General features: G+C 37.8%; 1 protein-coding gene across 2 annotated transcripts in view; it reads left to right on the top strand.

The window, feature by feature from the left end:
* rbm26 (RNA binding motif protein 26) overlaps window positions 1–21495 on the top strand; it is a 63857-nt gene that overhangs the window by 23685 nt on the left and 18677 nt on the right. For both annotated transcript variants that reach the window (XM_066663792.1, XM_066663794.1), the window contains exons 6-12: window positions 569–838; window positions 1350–1592; window positions 3776–3964; window positions 6664–6798; window positions 12776–12887; window positions 15746–15905; window positions 16153–16317. In XM_066663792.1, coding sequence (XP_066519889.1) covers window positions 569–838; window positions 1350–1592; window positions 3776–3964; window positions 6664–6798; window positions 12776–12887; window positions 15746–15905; window positions 16153–16317 — 1274 coding nt within the window. The remainder of the gene's footprint in view (window positions 1–568; window positions 839–1349; window positions 1593–3775; window positions 3965–6663; window positions 6799–12775; window positions 12888–15745; window positions 15906–16152; window positions 16318–21495) is intronic.

The raw sequence follows: 21495 nt of genomic DNA, 5'->3' as shown, positions 1-21495 counted from the left end.
CTTTTGTTTCGTGGGTCAGTAATTTCTAGGCTTAAAGTCCTTGGGAACACACTTTGATATATTAAATTATGTTTAATTTGTTTTGTATAATACTGAATGAGGGTGTTTGCCATGCATTCAACAAAGTTTAAAGAGAAAACCAAAAGCAGAAAACACTCCTCAAAATGAGAAAAAATGGTCTCAACAGACCTCTCAGAACAGTGTAGGAGTGTTCTTAATACTCTAATGAACGTTTGTGACTGACAGTCCCCACACGATTTTGTTTACATTACCATGGCAACATAGCCTTGAGACAGGAGCTGCAATTTAACTTTTACATTTCAATTCACAGATTTCACAGATCTTTAGTGTACTAAGGTTTTTGGTCTCTATAATTAAGCTATAAGCCCATTTAAAGCTCATACATGAGTTTGTCTTGAAGAGATTGCAGAACCATGTTAGCCTTGTGATTTTATAATTGCCCTTTCTATATTGTGTGGAGAGCTATACTAAGAAATACAGCAGACATCTGTTACACTTCAGGAAAATAAATGTTTTTAAAGTTTTAATCTGCTTTTATATTTCATAGAGAGGGATTCTGGGAAGTCAAAGTATGAGCATGAGCGTTCTGAGCGTCAGGAAGGTGGAGCTAATGAAGGTTATGTGGCCACACCTCTCACCACATGCATGTCCTCAGCACACTTCCCAGTCCCTTCCCTCAGCAGCACTATCACAGTCATTGCCCCGACTCATCATGGCAACAGCACTACAGAGAGCTGGTCCGATTTCCATCAGGACCACCACCCCCCCTATGGGAGACCAGCTCCTCCCCCACGCAAACGATGTCGTGATTATGATGGTATGGAGATAGGGTTTATATCTTTATACTGTTTTCTAGGGATTTTTACCCCCAAACTATTGTTCTTGGTTATTATCACAGAGAGGAGGTTAAAGGGATTATATGGTGAAAAGCTATTAATCTAGATTTCCTCTTACACCAAATGTTAGTCAGCCAAGGCTTTTAATATTTGCTTGAGGTGAGTGTATAATGATTTAGCAAATCTGACACCAAAGTTTTTTGCCAGTGTTAATTATAATAGTGTGATCATTTATAGTGTGATACTAGCAATATTACCTTTAATCTTTTTTTTTAACTTATTTTTTTGCTTAATTAAGTACTATGAAATTACATTGTCATAGAAAAGTGCTATATAAATACAGTACATGGTTTTATTTACCTATGTAATTTTCTCTGTAATTACTTATGTTAATCCAGCTAACATAAAAGATGGATTCTTATGTTTGAGAGATGATGAATCTCTCATGAATGTTCTTATGCTTTTAATCTTTTTATGTTTGTCTTCCTCCAGAGAAAGGGTTCTGCATGAGGGGGGACATGTGCCCTTTTGACCATGGCAGTGACCCTGTTGTGGTGGAGGATGTAAACCTGCCCAGCATTCTTCCCTTCCCAGCTCCACCTCTTCCTGTGGTGGATGGCCCTCCTCCACCTGGTCTTCCTCCTCCTCCCTCTTTGCTCACACCTCCACCAGTTAACTTGAGGCCCCCTGTACCTCCGCCCAGTGCCATGCCCCCCAGCCTCCCTCCTGTGGCAGGTAAAAGGCACAACATTTGATCTTTCACCTGAAGTCTCTTGCATTTACATTCTAAAGCTAACTGATACTATGGTTGTTATTGTTTTGCCATTGTTATTTTTTTTCTTATAATATTGTGTATTGGGCATGTAGATAAACACTATTGCAAGAGTTTAAATTAGGTTTTGCTGTCCAAATTCAAAACTTTTAAACCTTAAATGTAATATTAGAAGTCAGACATTTGCTTCTTATTTGTAAATTTTGTATCTAAATGTTTAGTTTCACCTAAAATGGGTTAGTTCATAAGGCTAACATTTCCATTATTCATCAGCTTCGTATTTGAAATTTCTGTTCCACATTAAATAGGTGATTACGTAAGGCTGAATATAGTTATTGAAATTGTCAAAGGAAAAGTTTTCTGTAGATTATCTCGTCAGTGAGAGAGCTGCAAAGGCACAATTGCTCAGCCTTGCCATATCAATGGCAGATCTGACCCAGAGGGTCATAATACCAACACTACAGGCCACTCCAGGCCCTGTGTATGACCAAGTGTTTCCAGGGGCAACAATGGAATTCTGCTTTAGCCAGAAAGAGACACAGTCACTGATCAACCTACCAATTTCTTCTCAAATATTTTAAAGACTGTTAAAACTTAAAGAATCAAACCTTCCTTAATCCCTTTATTTCCTTAAAAGTTTATCACATGGTAAAAAATGTTGCAAAATTTAATACCAGTTGGATAATCAAAAATGGAATTATAATCATGTGTTTAAAATGACCTTTTGTATGGAACCACCAAGGTCTTCACATACTATATGCGTTTTATATATTTAAGAATTGCGTAAAACAAGGTTTTGTTTGAATGGTATTATTTTGTGTTAACATATAATCTTTTATATGACATGAGCATGATTCAGAAATCTTGGACACTCAACAGGAATCCTTAAGTTATTGTCTTGTCAAGTGTCATATATTATGTGTGATGTCACTACTCCAGGGAGGTTCTAGTCTAAAGAACATCAAGTCAGCATTAGGACAGGGCAACCCTCAAGCCCTGAGGACCATTCAAGACTTCAAGGCAGGGTTCCTAAGGCCCGGGTGTACAAACCAGTGGTGGGGAAACATTACTTCTCTTCGAGTCTACAACACTTCAACTTTTTTCATTCTTAGTAGAGAACACAGAACAGAGAAAGAAAATATAGAGAGAAAAGAAAAGAGGAGAGTTTGTAACAGAATGAAAGGCAGGAGTGGAATGAAGGAAAAGAAAAGACTCACCCAAGGGTGAATGTGCTTCCAGTCAGGAATTTCAGTTAAGCGAGCCACAGAAGTTTTATTTTTATTTTTTTCAATTACCAAAATTAGAAAGCTATAGTTTAATCCAGCAAAGCTCGATGCCATGCCCGGAGCGTGAGAGACCTCAGAGCTCTGAGCCCTGAAGTGTGAATGGGCGCCATCAGGCACCAGTCTGCTACCCAGGAAAGATGAAAATGCCCATGGCTCTCACGAGGAAGCAGACCCTGCGAAGGAGAAGGCCACATGCACCCTCAGAATGATCACTTTCTGAGGCGGCGTCTCTGAGCAAAGGCCCAGGAGAGACATGCATGGATGTGGCTCTCACAAGGAAGTAGACCTTGCAAAGGAGAATCCCCACATGCACCCTCAGAATGCCATCTGCTCAGATTGAGTGTTCGCTATGTCCAAGGGTGTGTGTCTGACCAAAAGCCCAATGGAAGAAGAGCTGCAATGCTACAAGACCTGTATCTGCTGGAAGCTTCAGAAAGCCTGGCATGCTTGAAGTCTTCTGCTGGCATCGTGTTCACACCACTCAAGGGACATCTATGGTCGCTAGTTAAATTCTTTCATAACTCAGGAGATTTGGCTTTGCTGGGCTAAACTGTAGGCCTTTTAAAATTTAGGGTAGTTAAAGAGAAATTCCCTTATATATTAATCTCCCTCCTCCCTCGTCTATCACTGTAATCCATTTCATTGTTCTTTCATTTATTCATTATCTGTAACCACTTATCCAGTTCAGGGTCGTGGTGTGTCCGGAGCCTACCCGGAATCATTGGGCGCAAGGCAGGAATACACCCTGGAAGACTGTTAGAATTTGTGGTTGGGTCTTAAGTTTAATGGTTGTAGAATTTGAATGGTTAGATTTTGTGTTGTGTTAACAGGATATTTCACTGACTATTGTATGTATTCAGGTCCTCCACCTCCTCTCCCTGCACTGCAGCCTTCAGGGATGGACATTCCTCCAAACTCTATCTCTGGTTCTGTTCCCACCATTGTCAGCACAGGAGTCCGACCTCCTCTTCCACAGCCTCCACCACATCTTGTCACCTCTGGAGGGCACCTTCCAATCCCCCAACCTCCTTCAGCCCTCTACAATTCTGGTAATTTGTCTTACAAGATACATGACAAGTTAAAATGAGTTAAATTTATATGTACTGTTACTATTTTACATAATCATAAGTACATAATCACAGTACATATTATTTTAGACAGTACATAATCACTGTATTTAACGATTATGTACTGTCTAAAGTAAAATTGGCATGCTGAGCAAGGCATGCATACCATTTGCTTACTATCTAATCTGTTTGTCTGCTCAAAGCCAGTGTTTTTATGGAGCCCTGGTGTCTTTTAAATAAGTTAAAAATTTTCTCAGAAAATATGTCATAAGATCAAATTTTGTATTTTAAAATGATAATATTAAGCACTTCATCAGAGAATGAATGACAGTACATTATATCTAGTTTTAAAAGTATCTGTCAACTGATTAAGGCGTTCAGTATCTGCTTTCTGACGCATTGTAAAATACGAAATGAAGAAGAAGAAGAAACACCTTTATTGATCCCCTTACGGAAATTACTTCTCTGCATTTGACCCATCCGTGGTAGTGAACACACAAACACACACTAGTGAGCAATGCTTCACAAACACACACAACTGGAGCAGGGGGCTGCCAACCACCTCGGTGCCCAGGGAGCAGTTTGGGGATTAGGTGGCTTGCTCAAGGGCACTTCAGCCATTAATTAATTTTTCCTTTCCAGTCCCGGGAATTGACCCTGCAATCCTCCAGCCTCAAGCTCACTTCTCTTACCTCAGAGGGGGAAAAAAATTAAAATAAATTCTGGAACCAGGATTATGAAATTTCTACACACCTGATATGCCATAGGTTTTAAGATTAAGTTTGATGGATTGAGCTGATTTTAATTTTTATATATCAACATGGCTGGACTATGATCTAATTCTGGAGACCATATGCAATTTATATCCCCACATAATATGAGATGATGCATGTCCATATTTGGCATCTGGGGAAAAAAATTAGTGAATAATGTGCTATAATTTATATTTGGTGCATGCGTATTTGCTAGGATAATCGGGAATCTGCATAACTGACCAGCTACAATTACATAACATCCTGTGGATTCAGATTCAAATCCTATTAAAAATGGTATATTCTTATTGATCAGGTCGATCACCCCTTTCACAATTTTAAGATTTTTAAGGGAAAATCATTATGGGAAACATCAACATGTCTAGTGTTTGTGGAGTGTGTTCTAGTGTTCAGCCTACTAGCTCCTGCCTAACATCCCATAATAAGAGAGACCAAAAAAAAAAAAAAACAGAACGTGCAAAATAATATAAAAATCATAACATATGTAAATACAAATAAATGCAGTCAAACAGAATAAAAGGTGCATCGAAACATTGCTTTAACCTTTGTTTATGCCAGTAGAGCATATAAGGATTTTACCTTAAACAATAGACATTCTACTACCTGACTACAGTTTTCAGATATGGAGTACATATGGAGACATGCGGCATAATATAAGTCAAGATGTGATGTTTTATTTCATGTAAGCCATTGCCTTTACTGGGTCTAAAAATACCTTGATGTTCCCGTTGAACTAAAGAGTTGGGCATTGAACATTATACAATAGCAAATGTCCTGCCGGACTTGAACAAGGTATTTTTTTACCTCATTATACCTCATTAAATGCTGCACGGTCCTTGGAGACCCTCGCTGTATTATTCGGAAAGATGGCGATCAGTTCTCTTTTGTGTGGAAGCTGGCCATTCTCCCAGGTTTGCCGCAGAACCTCAACGCAGTCCTGAAAGTAATGAAGTGGATTCCATCAGGCTTCCTCTGTGGAAGACCTCTGTGTGAGTGATCAAATAGGACTGTAGGATCTAATAGGTGTAGTACTTCTTTCAAAAGTTTTGAAACAGCCACAGTAGAGCTTGAGCCAGGTTCCTCTGCAATACTCACAATTCAGATATTATACCTCTGCATCCTTCCCTACCCTCTGCATCTCTCCCTCAATTAGGTTATCTTGGTTTTATGCCCAGCCACTGTGTTCTGTAGCATAGTTACTTAATCTGACCATGTTGACAGGCCATTCTCGATGTCTTTAATGGTGTTCCTCATAGCGTTCATTTCATTGCCGTTGTGCTGTTTACAATTTTGGCTTTGTCAACTTTCTCACTTTTGCGAATATATATATATATATTTGAGTTCATATTCCAAAAATGAGTTCTGTGATGAAGAACAGCACTTAAGCCACATACAAACAGGTTTTTTTCCCCCTCTAACATAGCATTCTATCATACAACATGCGAACTGAACTTAAATAAATTGGAGAAAACAGCGTTTCCTCACGGTCATAGGCCTTGAAGTTCTACAGCATTTACAAATGTTTGGGTGCTTCTAGTTGAATTGTGTTTTGTTCTTATTTAAAGTGAAATGTACAACCATATAGCTGGGCATCTGTGGCCTAATTGTTCCAGGTAAACTTGGGACTGAAAAATCACTGGTTCAGTTTAAAATACCTGCAGAAAAATTTGGGGTATTTGTGCTCATTGCCCTGTGAGCATGCGCCCGCATGTGTGTGTTCACTGTCCCAGATGGGTTAAATGCAGAAGACATATTTAATTATATGCTGTAAAATTTACAAATTTTTAATTGTTTATTGTATTTACATTTACTTAATTTGTAATTAGCCAAGTAATCCAAGATATAGACATTTAGGCAATAAATTAAAGTTATAAAGGGTTCTCTTTTGACTTCCATGTCTGTCTGTAGACTTATTTGAAGCAGATGTTTATAACCCAGAAGCTCCCAGTTTGAATTCACGGCCCATGTACAGGCATCGGGTCAATGTCCAGCGTCCCAATCTAATAGGCCTCACCATGGGAGAGGTGGACATGCCCCCACGAGGTAAAACTTTGTTTAAAATCACTCATATTTCAGATCTCCACTTTCTACTAGAAAAATCTTTTGGAATTTTTTTATTCTTACATTTTGTAAAAAATTATTGTAAAGTATGTAAAAAGACTGTAAAGTAAAGTGTGTAGTGTGGGAAAATTATTTGGATTATTTATACTTAATTGTGGTTATTGATTGTTGTTGTTTTTTGTTGTTATTATTATTATTAACCCTTTGTAGAGAATAATAATACTAATAATCTATTATAAATTTGGTTACAGTTTCTTGCTAGAATGTGGGTTTTATTTCAGGATTTTCAGAATCTTCTTAATGAACAATCTTTATACACACACGCGCGCACACACACACAATCACTTCAAATCATAAATGGGTACTTTATTGGAATAAACAATATTCACTCATAATACAATTATTAAAACCTCATAGACTAGATTAACACATGTGAAACCTCTCTTATGAGTCTATAGTGATAATATGAGAGGGATATCCATTGTGTGGCAAAATGTGATCTAACTCTAAGGTAAGTTAACTAATAGCTAAAGTGGAATATATCAAAGGACTAAGGCATGGACTCTGAAGGATTGCTCAAAGGCTTACTATTGGTCGATCACACCGAGCTGTCTGAACCCGCCGTATCTGCTTCCATTGAGAAGGATATGATCCAGAACTGGGCTCGCTGTGATACACACAAGGTCATGCCCACGGTGCTGCCGAAGGACAGAATTTACAGGGAGTTCTAGGCAGTCGAGTCTGTGGTGCTGTTGAAGGCCCGACCTCTGTGGGGTTCTGGGCAGTTGTGTCTGCAGTGCGGTTCCAGTGCTTTCTGGTGCAGGGAAGGTCGATGTTTCTGGCTTCAGATGAGCAGAGGCTGTAGCAGTTCTTGTTGGGAGAGTAGATTGGAGCCAAAAGGTGGCTGATGGCCTTTGATCAGTTTCAGAGTTGGTGTCTGAAAGTCTGTGAATTTTTATCTTATCTCTTGACTAGTCTTTGGTAAACGTTTTATGGGGCAATTAAAAAAAATTTAAAATGTAAAAAAAACAAAAAAAGTTGCACTGATGCTAACCAAGTTATTTTCTTAAATTATATATGGAATATATATGGAGCTCAGTGTAGCTAAGTTAAGCTTAAGTTTCAGAACTTTTCTTTTAAATTCTTTTCTCCATCCTTTTTTCAAGTTGGCACTCTGGGACATTATAGGCCGTATGTACTGTAGTTCCACCCTACTAAGAAAGAGCTAGTCTCTGATTGGCTATTGAACCTACTGGACAATTGATCTGAAAACAGAGATTCGTAAATAAAACTATTGCTGTCATATGAGACTCTCATATGGTTTGGGGTTTTGAATTCCACATGAATTCAATTTACTCATTTTGCTTAAAAACCTCTTTCATATTTTAGTGTCCACTTTCAGCAGATGCCTTCATATAAGTGTATATGGGAGCATATTAAATGTTGTTTGGCTGTAGAATGAAGGACTTCTAATTACTTATGGGCAGGTCCTGTTCAAATGCTACATCGAGGGCTGGTTCTTCGATGTCATCCTCAGCTTCATACTTAAAACCTGAGGGGCCAACTCTGGGGCTCTCTTATGCATAAGAAACCTAACCATTTTATCAGACCGTGTATCTAACCTGCTCTGTAGGGCTCGAGTGAATTTGAAATAGAACCAAGCTATACCCAAGATCAAGAGATATCCTAATCCTGGTAGTGTAACTAGAAAGTGACTCGATAACTTGAGTTCCCTCATATTCTAGGTGTGTTAGTGTTGTTGGATCTAGCTCGATTGTGTGTTTGGAAAAGAAATGAGAATGACAGAAATCTCATATTGGTCAGGGTTCAGGTGATAGAGGCCAGGTCTCCCACATGTGTTTGCAGGGACATCTACCCAATAAGTATTGCTAGGTAGGGGCACCCTTTCTGAGGTATCATGTTGCTCATAGGTTAGTAGGGCCTCTGTAAAGGGGGTGTTAACCAACCAAATGTTTCCATTGATCTCTGCTTGGGTACTGGTTACCAAACATCAGGGTGTGACGACCACATGACACTGGGTATCACTCATCATAGGCTTAAGGCCACAGATCTCATTCACACTGTCATGAATAAAAGGTTTGCTAGGACACAGGCAATGGATGTTTTTGGTGAGAGGGTGCATATGAGCAAGTTAGACACCAAGTATAGATCAGGGTTATCCTCGTATGCTACAAGAGGTGTTGTTTTTAGTCGAACATAGCCTGAATCCTGCCAGATCCCAACATAAACGATATCTTCAAGCAATAGATATTTTCGGGCACCTTTATGAGAAGGTTAATAAAGAATGCTAATTCTCTGTCTTGGGGCTCGACATAAATTGGGGCTCTCATAAACTGTCAAAGAACATGATCAATCTCTTCTGTGTGTACTGGCAGGGAGTGGTTATGCATGAGGATGTCATCCACATATATAAGGGTGCCTTGCTCGCAGGCATCAGGACATGCCTTGTTCAAGAATATGTTGAATTATGCCGGCGAATTGGCATACCCAAAGGGGCACAGAGTGAATGTGGACTGTTGGTTCACGAAGGTGAAAGCTAGCTTGTGTTGGTCTTCTGCTTACAGTGGGATAGTCCAGAATCCAGAGGCTACATTGATGGTGGAGAAGTATTTAGTTTTAATTGTGTCATTGGCCACCGGGACAATGGGACTTGTTGATTAAGTATCCGATAGTTAATAGCCAGGTGCCATTTGGGTTTCATGACAGGCCATAATGGTTGCAGAGTCAAATGATGCCCTTTTCCAACAAGTCATTAATGATTTCCTGTACCGGTCCATATGATGCCAACAGAATTTTGTATTGGCGGACGAACATTGGTTGTGCCCCCGGATGAATGGAAATGAGCACTGATTAAATGGCAGTGAGACTTGCAAACGACTTGATATTTACGAAGCACACCACAAAGTTTCACACATTATTCCTCGCCTTGGAGTACATCGGCTTCTATTAGTACTTGTTCGACTTGAGTCGTAAATTCAGAGTCAAATAATTCATTTGGATTGTGGGGGCACATGGTATCCTCTCTCGTTTCTGGGAGAAGGGATGATTCCTGGAAGGATTCCAGGGATGAGTCCAGGGAAAGGACCATGACCGTCATTTGATTGTCATCAGCTAAGTCTGTTCTATAAATGGCATCTTTGCCCATGTTCAGAGCGGAGAAGAAAGTGATGGCTTGTGTTGGTTAAGTATAGAACACCTTTTGTTCTGGGTGCTCAAGGAGCAGTTATTTATGCATTTGTCCTATAATAGGAATTAGTAACTCAAAATCATGGATCACAGTGCTGACTAGCCATCCCAGAGGAGATGAGTAAGGGATTGTTATAGGTTAAGCAGCTTTGTTTCGTACGAACAGATAGGTGGGTCTTGCCCATGTTTCCTTTGGTGTGGCTTCTAAGGAGACCTAGTTCACGCGTGAGCGTGACTTAAGTATTGGCCAGGCCGCATGAACAAGAGGTTGTTGTTTTTTTTATATATATATATAACAATAATTAAATTATTATTTTTTTTTAAATATAAATTGGTGTCAAGCTAAAAATGTCAATCTCTAATCACTGCCTGCTCTATGTTACAGCTGTATCAGTTTATATATAGCTCAATGTATTTTGTTTGCAGTTACTCAGATACACAGGTGTTAGAAGTAGCAGATCAACCCGTAATACCAGGTTTGTGAATGAGGAGTAGCCGAGCAGTTTCAATTGTGATAGCAGCTTTCTCCACCACAGGGGAGGTTAATCTAAAGCTTAATCAATAGCAATCTAAAGGTTAATCAATAGCAAGCTTCAGCATTTAAGTTCAATTTAAATTGCAATACCAGTGTTGGACACCAGAGGGAAAATGTAATGGCAAACAATGAACACCAGATAGCGCTGGTGGCTATTCTAATTGCAACAGCAAGGGTAAACACTAGGTAACACAAAAGGGGAATTTCAACTGTAGTGGCAAGTTTTAACACGAGTGTGCTGATGGGAATTTTAAAGTGTGAAAGCAAATTTTAAACACTAAGGTACACTGTAAGGGCAAATAACACTTCAAACCGCTAGGGTGTGTAAAGAGAAGAAAAACTTGTGTAACACCACACTTTTCCTTAAGGAGGCACAAGGGAAAAGTACACTTCAAACTGTGCTAGGCATGTGAAGTTGAGTTTCCCTGTAATCGCACACTTTAACCAGGGAGGGAACCAGACCAGACTTGAACCAGAAAGCTCAGCTTCCTCTGCTTTGTGGTGTTTGAATTTCCCCCCTTTGTTTAGGTCTGCTTTTTGAGGTCAGTGTAGAAGAGAACCTCAACTTGTACATATTGAGGCGGTGCTGTCGAAAGCCTGATTTCTCTGCGGTTCTGAGCAGTTGCGTTTGGCAGGTGCTGTTCCGTTGCTTTCCGGTGCAGGGAAGGTCAGCCTTTCTGTCTTCAGATGACCAGAGGCAGTAGCAGTTCAGGCTGGCAGAGTTTATCGGAGCCAAAAGGTGGCTGATGGCATTTGATCAGTTTCAGATTTGGTGTCTGAACTCTGTGAAATTCTATCTTATCTATTGTTTAATCTCCGGTGTAATTCCTAATTATGGCCAAGATATACGTTTCACACCCTTTAATCAGCCTTTGGTAAAAAACCCTTTGCAATGCAAAATAATAATAATAATAATAATAATCCGTTGCTGACTGAGTTATTTTCTTAAAAGGCTTGAATATATGGAGCTCAGTATGGCTAAGTTAAGCTTAAGTTTCAGAACTGGTAAGAGTATCCCCTTTGCAGATGGGTCTTTTTTTTTTGTTGTTCTCTGTTTTCATTCTTTTTCCATTCTTTTTCCAGAGTTGGTGCTCTGAGATATTATAGGCCGTATGTAGTTCCGCCCAAAATTTACTCATTTTGCTTAAAAACCTCTTTCATGTTTGTCGATCTTTTTCTTGATTAATAAATTGAGTGCATTAATACAGGCATCAAAAGACTATTCTAGTTATTAGAGAGGAATTCATACACATTTAGATTGAGGAAGGAAATGGGTTAAATATGTGTAGATATATCTAGAGACATGTATTTAGGGAAAAGAGATGGAGAATAAGGCATGGTTTGTGAAGTATTGTTTTCCAAATGTCCACTCGGAGGCACTGTTGGTCCAGGCTGTTTTCCTCACGTTTTTTTTTTACGAATTTCCGATTTTAATTAAACATTCAAATAAAGGATCCTTACCATAGAGTGTGGTATCAGTTTTTTTTCACATTAAATTTTGTCTATTGATGTAGGGTTTTTCTTGAGGTTATCAGAAGGGAAGAAAACTGGTATTAGCTGTGCAAAAGTATTCATAGTGTGAGTGTATGTGATGCCTTTTGATTGACTGGCACACCATAAATGGTATGTTTTTGCCTTGCACCCATTGTTTCCAGGTACACTTCAAACTAAACACTAACCTATGGGATTAAATCGTTTCAGAAATTGAATGAATGAATCAGTCTTTCAAAAGTTGATGATTGGCTTGCATACACATCTCAGTGTATCACCACAGTGTTTTTTCTGTAATTTTTAGCTCATTACATAATTAGTGTACTTCAGCCAAGTTTTTTTGACTGAAGCCTTGGCTTTAAAAACAAACCCATGTGAGGCTGCCATCCCATTATTCACAGTGAGAGATGGGGTTATTTGAAAGCCTCACTCTGTTCCACTATGCACTGATATTTATGGCCAACCTGTTTAATTTGACCAGAGAACATTGCCCCAAAAGGCAAGGTTATGCTGGTGTTTATTAATTCTGATGTGAGTAAAGTAGATGATTTACATAGATTGACATATATTGGTGACTTGAAATGTGGTTGTTTTTAGCCTAGGGTATGAAAACTGTTAACAAGATTGCCCCATTAAATAATTTGGTGACTTTTTTTTTTTTTTAGCAACATGGTGTTTTTTTACTCTGTTGTTTTATGACTGCACCCTTTTTTGTCATTTCTACAGAAAAAATGTTGAATAGCAATAGTGTCCGGATTGTTCTAGAATCAAACTCCAGGAAGAGGGGACCAGGGACGCATGATGGGGGCATTCCTTCAAAGAAACCATGGTTTGATAAGTAAGAACAACACATTTTATTCTGTTGTGCTATTTTCATTAATAGGCTATAAACATAGAGATTCCAACAAATGACCACATGACCAAGTTTGAGGGTTAACATTTAGGCAGATTGCTACATTCCATGAAACAAAAATGTCTAGGAATATAGAATTAGGCTTGTTGTATGCAGTTGCGATGCAAGTGTTTCTCAAAACCTTTGCTGGAACTGTCAAGGTAACTACGTTGGTAACTTGCATAGTGTAATCAAATTATATAAATACAATAATTTAAGGTTTACTTATGATTTAATAAAAAAGGACAGTAGTTTTAAACTTTTAAATAACACACAAAATATATATATATTGTGAACGACATGGAGCCAATATATAAAAGCATATAAAAATCCTTTGTCTTAATACAGTCATCAGTTAACATCTGGTTTTAAATACCTCATCATGATTTTTAAGTTTTTATACCTGATATTTTTGAACTATGAATGATCATTATGAAATACTTTTGTGTAAGCTTTAAGAATTTTTAATAAAAGGAATAGGAGAGCAATATTTAAGGATTGGCAGCTTTCATTCCAGACACTGTGTTATGTTATTATTTTCCAGCAATACTATTTCTCCTCTTGTCCCACTTGAAACAATAAAGACATTACATGCTTAAAATATATATTTGGGATGTAATAATTTTAATGTAGTACTTCAAGATGGATTTCAATATTTTTTAGTTCACTGAAGGAATGTCAACATGAATTTTTAAACAGATATATAAATTCATTCATCACTTAATACACCATGCATCAAGATTTCCTGCAGAGCCCTGTTTCCTACTCCCCACCTCTAGGACAAGGTGTTGATGTAGCATGTAGGCCTGATTTACAGGTCTTTTTTGTAGTAGGGAATGGGTAGAAGGGATGGGGATGCTGAAAGGATCAGTCAGAGTCTATAAAAATGAAAAGGGTTACTCATTATTCAACCAGTACATTAATACAAATAAAGAGCAATATTATCTAGAGGGTGAAAGATCAAGAACTTTCATGAATTTGGCTTGTGACATATTGCTAGCATCCTTGCCACATTAGCTCATATTCTTTTAATTTACAGAAAAATCTATCCCATATACACATTAAATAATTCCGTCTTAAGTAATTAACCTCTTCACTGAAATGGTCACATTAAAAAGAATTACCACCTTAAAAAGCCTGCCGTTATATTTTGCAGGCCATCTTTAAAAAATTCCACATTAAAAAAAAAAAATTTCACCTTAAGTGACAGACTATGCCAAATAAATGGACATCTTAAAAAGACTCCCACTATTCTGTTCAATAAACTGCTGCTATAATTTTACGTTCCACTAACCACATTTTTCTGGGGTTTCCTTAAGTCAGTGGGGTATGCTGTTATTCCTATGCATTAGGCTCTGTGTATGAGTCTGTGTGTATTGTCTATGAGTGTCTGTGAGAGTGGCAGTTAAACGTCATTGTTCTGGAAAGTTCTGCCATAGATGTCCTATGAGAGGACCATGTCCTGTTTGAACGAGTGCTGTCCGAAAACCGTGCCCCACATTGAAAAGTTAATGAGTTAATTGTACATGAAAGAACCATTTGGCAATTGGTTTGGTGCGAGAACTGTGCAGATCGAGCAAGAATTTTGTATTATGGTAGAGTAAAAACACGAATTTTTTTTTTTAAATATAAAAGTGCGCTCACCCTGTCAAACAATGCATTGCAGTCTATGGGACCCTCTCTAGTGCTGAACAAATACTAGTGTTAGAGGAGTGAAATTTTAAAAAAAATCCACTTTAGATTTCCACATTAAATAAATTACCACTTCAAATAACCCTTAAAACCTTAAAAAGACCGCCAGTACCGTTTGAAATCGTGTGGCTGTAGCTTCAAAATTGACAGAGTTATAGCAGGTTGAAATTTTGGCCAATGAATACCTATTCCTGAAGACACCTGATGCTTCAGAACCTGACCATTCCTGAGAGAGAAGCCACACTTTAGTGGCATTTTTAAAGGTGGTCCTTGGTGTTTTGTTCTTTCTGTGGGGTGTGTGGCAGGGAGTGTGGGCACTCAAATATTTGTGTGATATTGCATATTATGCAAATTAGCTAAAAAGTTAAATGGGTGGAGCTTATAGGTTCTTGAGGCTTTTTTGTAGGGTTTGATCTGAGGAATCGGGGATAAAAGGATTTTGTTTGTACTTCGTTTCATGTGGTAGGAGAAATGGACCTCGAATCATTTCGCTTTGCTATAGTGTCGATGGGGCTGACTCTTTGCGCCTGAGTAGTGGGAGGGTTTACTACCTTTTGATGAAATAAAGTCTGTAGGCCTTATGGTTTGAGCTGCCCATCGCAAGCGGCGATTTGCGGGTTCCTCACAGTCTATATGTAAATTTTGCTTACATTTGCAAGTACAAGGCTTTATATGCCTTTGCAAAGTTATTGGGTGTTTTCGTATATGCAGAATGTCTGAGTGTGGTCTCTCTGTGGGCCTCTCAGTCAGTATTTATGGAAAAGCAGATAGTGGATAAGAATAAATTAACTATGAATGTCCACAGTTTTTAAACTCATCTTGCTCTCACTCGTTAAGGTTTAGTTTTCCTCAAACTTCTCATTTCAAACGCTTACTGTGTCAGTGTGACAGACTGCTCCTTATAACTTTTCATGATGTTACATTTTTAAGCCATAGGATGAGGATAATGTTATATATTAAATGCCATGCTGATTGAATCAAATAGAAACTTTTATTGTCATAGAACAATAAATACAAACACAAACAAAATCTAAACACAAGCCAATATGATGTTGCCAGGTTTTTTTCTTGCTATTTTTTTTTTAATTTCCCCCTTTTTTTTTTCTTCACAGACACAACTTTCACAAGCCCAATAATCATGGCTACCATAAGAAAGTGCCATTCTCTTTACCACATACTAAACTGGCTATTCGTCAAATTCCCTCAGAGCTCAACAATATCAGCAAACTCAATGAGCATTTCAGCAAGTTTGGCACTATAGTCAACCTCCAGGTGAGTACAAGATTTTTCTGCATGTGTATATTCACTCTATTGGCAAATGCAGTCGGCAAAATTTTCTTATCTTTTTAAGATCCTTATTTGGAGATACATAATTTGCAACCTTGTGAACATCAACTGATATTTGTTTGGGCTGTTCAGTAATGGTGATAGAGCATGTTGAACCTCACTTGCATGATGGAAACTTTGTGTTTTAGAAAAACCAGTCATACATGAAACCTGATTGTGTTGTTGTGTGCAGGTCGCCTATAACAATGATCCAGAGGGGGCGCTGATCCAGTTTGCGTCACCAGAAGAGGCCAAGAGGGCCATTCAAAGCACAGAAGCTGTCCTGAATAATCGTTTCATTAAAGTCCATTGGCACAGGGAGGACGAACCAGCACCTCCACACACTACCCCACCTATGGTATACACATTCTCACACTCATACACAGAGCCAGTAATCAAACAGTCAGATCTGTGTCACTAAAATCCCTAATATATAAATGTGTGTGTGTATATATATATATATATATATATATATATTTATTTAATATAATAGTGAAAAAACATATAAAGGTATCTCTTTGCTTTTTCTTAGTACACACAGTTTGGGCAGTGCATCTTAGTCCTGGGAAAGAGTCAGAACAAAGTAAACTTATTTGTAGAGTGCTCTTTACAACTACTGATGTCACAAAGCAGCTTCACAGAATTTCAGTAAAGACAAAATTTTGACATAAAATGTAAAACCCTCAGGTGAGCAAGCCAAAGGCAACAATGGCAAGGAAACACTCCCTCAGAGCTGAGGAAGAAACGTTGGGAGAAACAAAGTGGGACCTATCCTCCTCTGGTCAATCTACTTAAAAATTATTGACAAAAAAAAAATTCTGCTGCTGTTCTCATGTGTACCGATATTGTCATAGTATATTTAATAAGCTATTGTTGTTATTATTATTAGTAGTAGTAGTTGTAGTCCTAGTTGTAGTAGTAATAGGAGTTCATGAAAACTTGTTCATGAAAACCAGTGTAGGGTGAGCACCTAGTCCAAGGCAAGTGGGTGTAGCTGGAGCGTGGCCAGCTATTCTGGACAGTCAGTCATGGATGGATAGGTAGACAGTGGTTTTCTTGGAAGTAATATAGGGAGATGGAATTTTTTTTATTTATACAATCCCTGGCAAAAATTATGGAATCACCAGTCTCTGAGGATGTTCCTTCAGTTGTTTAATTTTGTAGAAAAAAAGCAGATCACAGACATGATAAACTAAAGGCATTTCAAATGGGAACTTTCTGGCTTTAAGAAACACTAAAAGAAATCAAGAAAGATAAATGTGGTAGCTAGTAACAGTTAGAGTAACTGTTAGATTTTTGGAACAAGCACAGGGAATAAATTATGGAATCACTCAATTCTGAGGGGTTATTTCTGTGATAACCACCCTAAATTCTAAAAGGGTGTTTTAGTTTATTTCAGAAATATATTCAACACCAACCTCGGAGTTATGAAATGAATCACATGACAAAGGGGGCAGTAACCCAATTTTGTTGTATAAGTAAAATGTACAATAACAATAAAGGGTCATTCACCATAGACCCCTGGATCTGTAGCCTTTATCTAAAGGGGTACATTAACAGCCAAGGTTAAGCTAAACTAAACAAGTGAGTTTTCAGCCTTGATTTAAAGATTGCACCGGAGTCCCGAACCATATATGGAAGATCATTTCAGAGTTGGTAGGCTTTATAAGAAAAGGCTCTTCCCACACTTAAAGCCTTCAGAATTTTGGGAACTATTCAAAAGCCAGCACTCTGTGATCAATTTTTATAGACTATATGTCAATAAAATAATTTTGTATTCAAAATGTAATTTAACAGGAAGCCAAAAAGCTGATAATAGAACCGGACTGATATAAATTAGATATAAATGGTATAAATAGACCTGTAATTAGACAGTATGCTAGCATCAAAGTTTGGTTTCTTGATCAGTTTAATAAATGCTTATATAAAGGCTTTGGGTACATTGCCCAGACTAAGTGATGAGTTTACAGTACTCTAGGATTATATTTATTATTGTAGATCAGCTGAGGTTTGCAGTAGGATAATACGCCTGTCTATGTTAAGACCTAGAGTCAGAACTAAATCTAATGTGGGACTACATTTAATGTGTAGGCCCTATAATGATAATAGGATTGTAAGTAAGGAGTCTAGGATTGTAAATAAATGCCTTTTTAGTGGGTCATCTGCCTTCTGAAAATGGATGTTTTCAGAAGTCTTCTACAATTATTACTTTATTATTACACACAGCTAGGTTTGCAGTGAAATCACTAAAATGCTTTTAAAAATTGGGTACGTCTCTGCTGGTCTGTAAATGTTAAATAATCAATTTGTTTGCTTGTGACCGAATTTGTAATGTTGATGGAAAGAATCTCAAGAGGTGAAGGTGTCACACTGTTTCTGACTGATATCTAGAGTATTTTTGTAGGTTACACACACTTCTCCTCCTTAGCCGGATCATCTTGGGCTGTGTACGTAATTGTAGCTTACTGGAGTGGCTTCATTTAGTGCTGAATATTCATACCGTCTAACCCATGTTTATGTGAGACAGAAAACGTCAAATTTACTATCAGTTACGTTTTCCATTTTCAATGATTGCTTTTGAGTTTAGTGTTCTTATATTGAGTGACCCAAACTTTACAAGACTTTTTTTTTAATCAATTTACAGACACTGTAATAGTCAGAATAAAACATATCCATGTTTGCGCCTCAATTGGAATAGTCTGATTAGGGTTATTCCGAACTAGGGGTCTTACTGTGTGTTCTGCAGAGGGGCTAAAATAATATTTCATCACCTCGCATATATAACACAATGAAAGACTGCCTGCCAGTTTTATAAGTCCAGAAGAGGGAAAATTTGCTTTAAGGAAGAACAAACATTCAACCTCTCCCTGCATGTGTGTCTCTCTCTCTCTCTCTGACTTCCGGTCCCTGTGTGAAATAAGCATGTCTTCCTCTTAACGACAGTAAGCTCCAGTAATGTGTAAACTAAGTGGTACTCTGCTCGCATTACTTGTAGCATGCATATAAACTGTGGTTTTAATCAGATTGCTGAGTGGAGTGACCTCGCTTTTTTTTTAAAACCCTTAATGCCATTTCACAAATAATTTTGGCTGTTCTCATAAATGTAAAATTGTGTTATAAATATACCTAATCTGAATTTTCTGTCTGTTATTTTTAGTAACTATTTTTGAATAATTATTCCAGTACAGGTACTGGTTTGATTTGAAACCCACTGGTCTATTCAAATCAATTCATGAATATGCAAATGTGGAGTTCCCAATTCATTTTAGTGTGGAATAGTTCAGACAATGGTGCAACAAAGACAAATTTAGTGAATGGATAGAAGTTATTTAATATAAATTATAAATTAATATCAATTAAAATTATAATAATGAGATAAAATGGAGTAAAGGAATAAATATGAAATAGTACTAGGATAAAAAATAATGCTACAAATAAAATATAGTGAAGGCAGCATGCAAAGAAACTTTAAACATGTAGATAAAAATAAACATTCATTAAAGCTTATTTAAACAAGAGAGTGTAGATCATCTTTAATCCTTCCTTAGTTATCTTTTTTTTATTCCCCTTTCACACATGCACAGTAATCCAGAAATGTTCTGGAGTTTACCTGGAGGAGCTGTATGTGTGAATGCGACTACCCGCAACATTAGTCTTGGACCTTACACAGGTATTATCCTTCTCGCTCCCTAGTAAAAACTCTTGGTGAAGTCATATGAGGACAGAGTCCGAAATATTCTGGAGTTTCTCCTCCAGTCACTGTGTGCACATGTTTCGTATCCTGCTGCAAGAACGCGTCTGACGCAGAAAAGCTCCCTCTGTACTTTGCATGTGTGAAAGACCACTCTGGGACTTCTCCAGACCTGATGATCCAGAGTTTCTCTAGGAATTCTCTATAGTTCATACGTGAAATGGTCATTAGTTTTAATCTATGAGGTATGGACCTGTATATTTGAAGATTGTTTGCACATTTACTTGCAATTCTCTATTTTACCACGTCGCCAATTTGTGCTCTCTGCAATGATTTCTGTGTGATTTGCACCCACACCTTTTTTTTTTTTTTTTGGGGTCCCCCTCCCTCCAATAAATGAGACCCCTGTAGTTTCAGCCACTACACCTGTCTAAATAGCCCTAAAATGGGTAGCAGGTGTAGCAAAGTTTCAGACTTATGGTTTTGTTGTCAAAGAGCAAAAAATGTAATTCATCTGTTTTTGTTTAAATTAACTCTAAACATGGACTTCCCAAAAACACATTTTCAATGGTGCAGATATACAGTCATCTGAAAGTTAGAACACACCATGAAAACCTTTTCCTTTCTGAACATTTTTAAATATAAGGACATATGAGCTTCATTTGAACAGTATTGAGGGATGGGGCTTATATAACTAAACAAATAAAACTTAAGAAATTACTTATAAAAACAATTTGGAAATTGTGAATTGTACATTCCTTGTGAGGAAAAAGTTAGAAGATCCCTACATTTATTACTGTTTAAAATGTCTATATTTAGAATCAGATTCACCACATCAGCTGCAAATGATTAGACCATCATCAAAGAGGACATTGGAGGAGGCTGTTTTATTTAAACCTCAGACATTAGTTTGATTTGCCCTTGGTTGCTGAAGTGAGTGGTATCACCATGTCGAGATCTAAAGAGCTCTCTGAGGCCTTCAGAAAGAAGGTTATAGATGTATACGAGTCTGGGAATGGATGAAAAAAGATCTCAAAACAATTGTAAATTATTTTCCGGACTGTAGAATGGCTGATTTCTAAGTGGAGAACGTTTAAACCACCTGTCAACATGGCCAGGTTAGGACATCCTAACAAGTTCAGTCCAAGAGCAGACTGCAAGATGTATAAAGAAGTCTCCAACAAACCTAAAATGTCATCACGCGACCTACAAGTGGCTCTTGCAGCAGTTGATGTCAGAGACAGAGTTCCCAACATGGCCATTCAGCTTAGACATGCTTGCTGCATTGCATGCCAACAAAAACTCACCCCTCTGTGGCCTCTTGTTACTTATCGTTATGTAATAATAAGCTAAAAATATATTTTGACCTCCATACTTTTGTTTATAATTATACCCATATATACTCCATATGATTATACCCTTTAAGGTTTCTGGGGGTATGTTTATTATGTTTCTAAGACAAAAACTCACTGAGTCGCATGCTTTGACACAAGTTTTGATTTATCCTGCAGGCAGGAGTGCCAACTCTAAAGGGTTAACCCCCTGGAGTCTGAGGCCTTTCAGACATGTCTAAGGTGATCTGACATGCTTTGATATTTTAACAAATTTCACCTACCTAAAAGAAAAGTTTATTCCCAAAACATGACTCATGGTTGTTGGCTACACACTGGTGTTCACAGCTTTCTGATATTTTAATAAGTATTTCTCCTATATTGCTATGAATCTGATGTGACACTATTTATCTATACTTGTGGGTCACACATTTACTATTCATGAGTTTTATGAACGTAACACAGGTGAGAAATCCCCTCCCTGCTGTCAAAAATAATGGCCCATTACCCCACC

This window comes from Hoplias malabaricus, chromosome 3 (assembly GCF_029633855.1).
Source record: "Hoplias malabaricus isolate fHopMal1 chromosome 3, fHopMal1.hap1, whole genome shotgun sequence".
NCBI lineage: Eukaryota > Metazoa > Chordata > Actinopteri > Characiformes > Erythrinidae > Hoplias > Hoplias malabaricus.
This window is presented reverse-complemented; position numbering and strand designations above follow the sequence as displayed.